The sequence below is a fragment of the Monoraphidium neglectum genome, assembly GCF_000611645.1.
Source record: "Monoraphidium neglectum strain SAG 48.87 unplaced genomic scaffold scaffold00251, whole genome shotgun sequence".
NCBI classification, from domain to species: domain Eukaryota; kingdom Viridiplantae; phylum Chlorophyta; class Chlorophyceae; order Sphaeropleales; family Selenastraceae; genus Monoraphidium; species Monoraphidium neglectum.
In genome coordinates, this window is record NW_014013377.1 from 5,708 (window position 1) to 13,604 (window position 7,897).

The 7,897-nt window shown below is 62.3% G+C and overlaps 1 protein-coding gene across 1 annotated transcript in view; it reads left to right on the forward strand.

The window, feature by feature from the left end:
• Positions 1-3,309, forward strand: part of MNEG_2272 (NEDD8 ultimate buster 1) — a gene marked incomplete at both ends in the record, with an annotated part of 4,535 nt that extends 1,226 nt beyond the window's left edge. The window contains 7 exons of the mRNA XM_014049249.1: positions 124-281; positions 623-687; positions 1,056-1,199; positions 1,423-1,531; positions 1,768-1,902; positions 2,090-2,276; positions 2,768-3,309. Coding sequence (XP_013904703.1) covers positions 124-281; positions 623-687; positions 1,056-1,199; positions 1,423-1,531; positions 1,768-1,902; positions 2,090-2,276; positions 2,768-3,309 — 1,340 coding nt within the window. The remainder of the gene's footprint in view (positions 1-123; positions 282-622; positions 688-1,055; positions 1,200-1,422; positions 1,532-1,767; positions 1,903-2,089; positions 2,277-2,767) is intronic.
• Positions 3,310-7,897: the final 4,588 nt, after the last annotated feature.

Genomic DNA, 7,897 nt, shown 5'->3' on the forward strand with positions numbered 1-7,897 from the left:
GCCTGGACCTGGCCCCTGCCGACCGCAAGGCGCTCGTGGCGGGGCTAGCCCTGCACGCCAAAGGCCAGGCCTCCCTCGCCGCCGCCGCGCGCGCCGCGCGCCGCGCCGCCGTCGCCGCCGCAGCGGCGCCCGCGGCGGCGCCCGAGGAGGCGGGGGCGTCCGCCGCGCCGGCCGCAGCTGGGGCTGAGGAGGAAGGGGCCGGGAACGCGGGGCCGGGGGCCGAGGCGGCGCTGCGGCAGGCGCTGGAGGAGCTGCTGCTGGCTGAGGAGGCGTTTGACCTGGTAGGGCGCCCCTTTTTGTGTTTGTATTTTGTATGTATTGTGTGTTTTGGTGGGGTGCCGAAACAATTTGTGGCGGCACAAGAGGGCCGCAGGAACGCGGCCGCGCGAAGCTTGGGTTCCTGCATGTGGCGTCCTTGAGCGCGCGGTGTAACCGCCGGGGGGCGCAAGGAAGGATCGTGGGAGGGCGGATGCACACATGCATCGCAGCCCGACAATCTGTCTGTCTGCACCTCGGCCAAATGAAAATGATACTCAATACCTACCCTTTGGGCATCAGCAGGTTTTTGCGGGTGTTTTCCGACGGCGTGCGTGCTGCTCGCCGTGCTTGCCTGTTCTTGCAGGTAGCTGACAAGCAGCTGCTCCAGGCCATTGACAACGTGGCCATGCTGCTGCTGGACATTGTGTGGTGAGCAAGGCGGTGGGATGCGCAAGGATGTTGATTTGTTTTATAGACTCCGGGGAGGCGCTTGGAGTTTGCAGGTGCATATCTTTGGGGCGATGGCCCAAGGGCGTGGCGCAGCCAGCTAACCGCACCAGAATGAGATGACATGGCGCAGGCCCCCACCCTGCCACATGTGGTTTAGTGCACGCGCCCTCTTTTGCTGACGTATACAAACTAGGACCCCTGGCATTCTGTGATGCCCACACATCCTCACACACGCCCACACATGCTAACACACGCCCACACATGCCTGCACAGCACATGCCTGCACACGCCCACACATGCCCACACATGCCCACACATGCCCGCACATGCCCACACACGCTCAAAAGGTGTTCCTACCTGCTGCGAGACGTCGGCCGCCTGGGCGTCAGCGCGGAGCGCCTCGCGCGCGCACGCGGCATGCTCGCGCGCGCCCACGGCCCCAACCTGGAGCGCCTGCGGCAGCTGCACGGCGGCTCGCCAGAGTCTGCTACGTGAGGCGCCGCGTGCGTTCGCCTTGGCCTCTCGCGCTCGGATTTTTCCCGGCAAGGCGCATCTTCATCCTGGCAAAGGCGCAGCGGGTTGTGCCCGCGCGACGAGCGCTGCTTCCCTAATCTTGCACCCCAGGCAACTCCTCTGCTGCTGCCGCGCTCGACAACGCGTTCTGACCCCAATCCACAACTGCTTGGATGCCTGATTGATCCCTTTGGTTGGCAGGTATGTGCGGCTGGAGGCGATGGAGGGCGTGGTGGCGTTCCACGTGGGAGACCGCCCCGCGGCCGCGCGCAGCCTGAGGGCCGCGCAGGAGCGCTACGACCGGCTGCAGGTGGGGCGCCGCGGAGGGGACGCGCCCCGCGCGCACGGCACGGCGTCGCTCACGCCCCGCAGGCGCACGGCCGGCGCCGCCGTGTCTTGGGTGTTGCACCCATGAAAGCACGTGCATGCACACCTCCTGACATTCCCACACATTTGCACATACATGCTCACACATGCATGCACACACACACAACGAATTCACCAACGCCTGTCTTCCTCTATCCCCATCAAACGCGAACCCCCCAGGTGTCCCCCCAATCCCTGGCCATGCTGCAAGAAATGGGCTACCACACTCAAGAGTCCTCCCGCGCCCTGCGCTTCTGCTCCGGCGACGTCGCGGCCGCCGTCTCGTTCATCGGGGAGCAGCGCGCCAAGCAGAGGGTGTGGCCCGGCCCGCAAACTGGGCCTCGGCCGGGGCCTGCGCCTGTCTCAGCAGCCTCTGCGGCACGCGGCTGCAAGATCCGCAGCGACGCTTTTTGCCACCCTGCAAAGCTTGCGTGCGACGGCAGGCACCACTCAGGTTCGGGCTGTCGCCCTCACGGCAAAATCGCTTCTGTGCTCCGCGCAGGAGCGCGCCGCGGATCGCAAGCGGCAGCGCGCGTGGCACTCGGAGCGGGCGCAGTACGGCAAGACGCAGCGCGGCGCGTACGTTGACCGGGAGCCGCTTGAGCAGCTGGTGACGCTGGGCTACGAGAGGGCGCTCGCGGCCGAGGCGCTGAGGGCGGCAGACAACGACATGCACGCGAGGCACGGGGGTGGGGTGCAGGCCCCTGAGGGGGGGGGAATGCAGGGGCCGCCCGTCAGGCTGCGGGCTGGGGTGGCAGGGTGCGGGCGGAGAGGCGGGCCGACCGGCGAGCGAGATCTTCTAGCCCCGCCCGCCTTTTCTGATCTGGTCGGGTCGTCGTTTGCCGCACTCGGCCGGGGCCGCCACCTTAGACCACTGCGTTGTCAGCGACTCCCAGCCGCATGCGCCTCGCTTGGCACTCAGCTCGCGTCCTGCGGGGCGGCAGGCACGCTTGTCTGTGTGCATGCCCTCACATGCCCCATTTCAAGGCCCGAGACACACCCAAACCATCCTCTCGCACACATACACACACACACACACACACACACACACACACACAGGCACGCGCACACACACAACGCACAACACACAACATACAACACACAACGAACTCATTCACACTCACGCCACCCTGCACACCCTGCCAATGCCCCCCCTAGGCCGCCCTGGACACCCTCACAGACCGCGTCAAGGCGGGCGCCCTGCAGCTGGCCATCCTCGCGCGCCAGATACAGGAGGCGGAGCAGGGGCCCCAGGACGTGCAGCGCAAGCACGTGCGCCGCCTGGTGGAGATGGGGTTCGGGGAGAGGGATGCGAGGGTGGCCCTCAAGGCGGCGGGCGGCAGCTTCCGGCGGGCGGTCGAGCGGCTGGCAGGGCGAGGGGACAGGGATGAAGAGATGGCGGGGGCCGGCGGCGGGGCCGGCGACAGCGCGAGGCGCGGCGGCGGCTGCTCAAGCAGGCGCGGTGCGTCGGGCGCAAACGGAGCTGGCCACCGCCGTGGCGGCGGCAACGGCGGCGGTGGCAGTGACGTCAGCGGGTCGTCATCGGGGGAGTCGTCTGCCGAGGCCGACAGCGAGGAGGAGCGGCTGGAGCGGTCGCTGGTGGACTCTGTGCGCGGCCGTGGCGGCGGGGACGACCCGACGGCGGCGTACGACGTCGATTTGGAGGAGGAGGCAGAGGCCATCCGGCGGTACACGGCGCTGCTGCAGCATCCTTCGCAGTAGGCGCGGCGTCTGGGGACGTGACAGCAGCAGGCGAAGGTGCGGGCGCGTGGACGTGTGACAATCAAGATCTTGATTGCAGGGCGCGCCCCTGCCGGCTCCGACCGCACGCAGGTGTGCTTGACGCTGAGGGGCATGCAAAGGGCTTGTAGCCGTGGGACACTGCAGCAGGAGCGTGCTTTTGAGGCTGGCCTCTTGTGGCGATTTACACCCATTACACGTTGCGCATGCGGCGTTCGTTGTGCTCAGCGCCGCCTTGCTGTGTCACTGCTGGCTCACACACACACTGCAGCCAGCATTGCCAGTGCGCAGTCGCTATCGCTCCCACCAGTTGGTCTTTTGTTGAGTGCATTTGATCCCTTCTGCAGCGGGTCAAGGTTTTCCAAGCACGTTTCATTACCTCAACGGGCGCAAGCCACTCAGTGCCCACCATGAATGACAGCTGCGCTGAGCGGCTTGATACTGCTCTCAGCATATTATATCGAAAGCAAGCCAAATAGGAAGCCCGCGTCGTCTTACAATTGCAAGGCAGTTGCGCCTGGAAAGTGATCACTAAATGTCCAATGCAGTTCGTGAATCCAAGGTTGGTGCACTGTGTCATGCGGGCAAGAATACGCAGCAGGCACCTAAATTATTCAAGCACGCCAGCAAGACAACGCAGCTGGACAGGTGCCTGGGACGCAGTGGCAACAGTTTGGCCTATTGTCTTTGTATAAGCAGCTTGATGTGCCGCAATGTGCGAGGGGCGTTTGCGACTGGTGCTACTGGAAGCCGAGCAAGGTGCGGCCTCACCGCCATCAAAGGCGATGAGTGCCGTGACTCATCCCAGGAAGGAGGACAGGCGGACGCGCAGGCGGCGGCGCGGCGCGGCCCTGCTGTAGTGGTCGGCGGGCTGGCAGGGGCGGCCGACGTCGTCGCATGAGTAAAGGGGGCCGTTTACGCTCTTCAGGTAGCCGCAGCTCTGCTCTGGATAGTATGTGAAGCCTGTGCGACGCGTGGGATTTGGTACATACATTATATTGGAATATAATCGAAAGCGCGAGGCCAGGCTGGGATCAGTGGCGAAGCGGGTGGCAGCAAGGCCGGAAGCTGACCACCTAGCAAGGAGTTCCGCATCAGCTGGCTGCGCCAGTCGACTGATGGCTGCGACGACCTGGCCGGATTTGTTGCCACGCGCTCTTGCGGCCGTGTGACACCGGAGGTCGATGCGACGGCCGCTCGCGCACGGGGGCCTGCTCACCGTTGCAGGCCAGGTTGTCTGTGCAGGCGCCCTGGACAGCGTCGACGGTCCCGCACACGCGGCAGGCGGGGCTGCCGCCGCAAGGCACGTCATCCTGCCCTTTGGGTGCCCTCACGCCGCGGTCGACCACGTACTCATCAGCGAGCGCAGAGGGCAGGGCGCCTGCGGACGCGCGGGGTTTCATGGATGGCGGAGGATAGTGGGGGTGGGAAAGTAAACCTCGTGCGGCTTTGCAGCCGGCAGTGAGGTACAAGCAAACTGCTGCGCAGTGGCACGAGGTTTGGTGGGTGCTTCGAGGCAGGATTGCTTGGCCGTCTCAAGCACCTGCCACCAGGACCAGAAGGACGACAAACAGCGATGCCACACGCGCCGCCAGCGACATCACGTTGGAGCTTTCTAGCTACTAGGAAGCGATGAGTGTGATGTGCAGTGGTGCAGCGTTCAAACGGTTCACAGATGGTATTTCGAGTATGAATTTCACGGATTCGAAGTATGAAACGTCAAAGTTGGCCTTCCAGGGTGTGACGAGTGTGATGTGACCTCGGTCACTTAACTGTCGTCCAAGGTTGAATCACGAGGCAATTCGCCCTGCACGTGCAGAGTCTCACTCTACGTGAAACAACTTTGAGTGTATAGACATCCCCCAGTGCCCTGATGGAACTCGATGTCGCAGTGTCAGGGCTAGTTACAAGACACCGCCTCGTTTGCACGGGTGGCATTAGACACGGTTTCTGAGTCATCACCAGCAATCGGCGGGATCCGTGCTGTTTGAACGGCAGGCTGGTTTGTCACCCTCGGCGGCTGCTATAATACAACTTCAGTCTTTCACAACCAGCTGGGCCTGGCACGCACCTCCCCTCACTGCACCTCAACTGCTTACATCCGCCGGCGATCCTGGACGCGGCATGAGCACCTCCACACGCAGCCTTCCAGATGCACTGCCCCAGGACTGCTGTCCATGGTGTTCGCTGTACTCTCCCTCCAGCGGGACCTCAGCCCCCGCAGCCTGCAGCAGGCAAACTTCAGAACGCCACCGCCGGGGCCTGGCCCACTGTCCCACCAGGACACTTGCGCAATGACCGCACTGCACTCAGGATCCATGTGACAATCATCAAGGAGCCGCTGCCTGCTTACAGTAATGGTCCGATGCCTCGCATGGGCTGTTGCTGTTGTTATTATGGTCGGAGCAGGAGCTCAGCGGCGAGTTGCGGCTCTTGAGGTAGCCGCAGCTCTGAGCAGGGTAGTAACTAAAACCTGGGGGGGGGACGATTGGCAGGGGTGCCAACTCAGTCCAGACATGTGCAGCTGTGGGTCTAAGGGACAGCGTGCCACCCAGGTCAGAGTGTGGCGAGAGGAGTGAAGCAGGAGAGTGTGTGTGTGTGTGTGTGTGTGTGTGTGTGTGTGTGTGGGTGGGTGTGGGTGTGTGTGTGTGTGTCTGCAAACTTGCTTGTGCTGCTATGCAGCGATGAGCCAAGCAGCTATGCCGTGATTTTGTGAACGCCTTTGACAGTGCGCATCGCCGGCATCTCTGTGGTGCAAGGTCTCAAAGCTGCCCTTTCAACCTTTTTCGTCCGCAATTCCGGCCGCAAACTGGCATGCCTCATGCAACCTGCGCAGCCCCGCGGCCCTGTTGCACGTGCACGCACGAGGGCTCCCAAGAGCACTGTCCTGTTATGCCCACCGTTGCAGTTAGTCATCCTGTCGCAGGCAGTGCCAACCTCGCCGACCGACCCGCACACACGGCAGGAGCTCTGACCGCCGCAGGGAATGTCGTTGGCGCCGCCAGGGACAAATCTGCCAAAGTCAACTGTATAGGCGGCGTGCGCAAGGCCTGCGGCCAGCGATTTTGCAAGGCCCCGTTTGTCAATTTGAGAGCAGCTAATTGCTGAGTTACAAATACGGTACAAAAAATACAGGTTCAGAACCCAAACCCCAACGGGCACATGCCTGCGGCCAGGAGCAGCAGGGCGGTCGTCCGCGCAGCGCAGGCCAGCCAGCGCATCGCCACGTGTTACAGTGTGCCAGATGGTGTTTGTGCGTGGTGGAAGACGCAAGATCAGGCTCCAGATTTGTGCTCGTGCCTTCCCGTTTGCTTGTAACACAAACCTCAAATGAGGATTGCGTGGTCGTTGAATCTCACTTTGTTTCTTGCTGGGATGACCACCTTGGACAACCTCACCCCCTGCCAAGGACGTCACCCTGCTGGCATGCGATTCCACGGCCTGTGACCTCCGAATTTGTTCCCGGTACGTAATCAAGTTGCATGCTGGGTGCTTGTAGGGAAGCTCGGTGGGCTAGCGTTGACCTGGTCAACACCCACCCCTTTTCCACTCAGCAACCAGCCGCACCGCATGCCTCAACTGGTCAACAATTTGACTTTTATATGAATGCTTACACCTTTTCATGTTCGATATCGCAGAAGACTTCAGTGTGGAGGCTTGCAGTATGGTGCGCACAGGCCGGCCCCGGCTTGGATGTCGCAATGACGTGCGCCCTGCTGCTGACTTCGAGTTCTAGAACACTGCAGGAAACAGGCAGCCCATAAAACAAACTTTTATATCTTAATTTATACCTAGCATGCAGTCGGCCACAAGCCCGCACACGGCAGGAACGAACGTCCGGGAGTTCTCACAAGTCACTCCGCCGTCGCGGTGATATCCAAGCTGGCAGCTGCTTTGAAAACAACGACGTATCCAAGGAAACTCGTGAAACACTTCAAACAGCCACAAGCAAGATCGCGAGGCAATCTCACGGCCCCGTCCCAAAGCTCAATCTCCAGCCGTAGGCTCTCATTGTAGCAGGAACGGAAAGGATATTGAACATTCCAACGTGAGCCGCGCTGCCAGCCTCTGCTCGGAAGCTGTGCTGCGATGCAGCACAGTGTCTTGCCGCTCCAAAGTCGCCGGGCGCGCAACACATGAGCACACCCGACATGCAGGAAGTTGCGGCCGCCGCGACGCACAAAGCAAGCGCAGGCGCACTTGACTGCCAACCTCAATGCGCCGCTGCCGCTGTTGCAGAGCAGCAGCAAAACGACACAGCAACCAGGCGGCATGGCCAACGGCACAATGCAGCACTGGCCGCTGGTGACAACGTCTCTCATTGAGTATGCCGCGCGCTGGCATGGCGAGCAGGAGATTATTTGTAAGACTGTGGAGGTGCGCTGCTGCTGCTGCTGCTGCTGCTGCTGCTACTGCTGCTGCTACTGCTGCTGCTGCTGCTGCTGCTTGTAGTGGGGTTGGGGTAGGGGTAGGGATGGAAGGTTGCGTTGTGCTGATGGTGTTCGCGCTTTTGTTTTGGAGAGCGAGGCAGGGACCGTGTGCGGCTCATGGTACAGGCCGATTGGAAAGG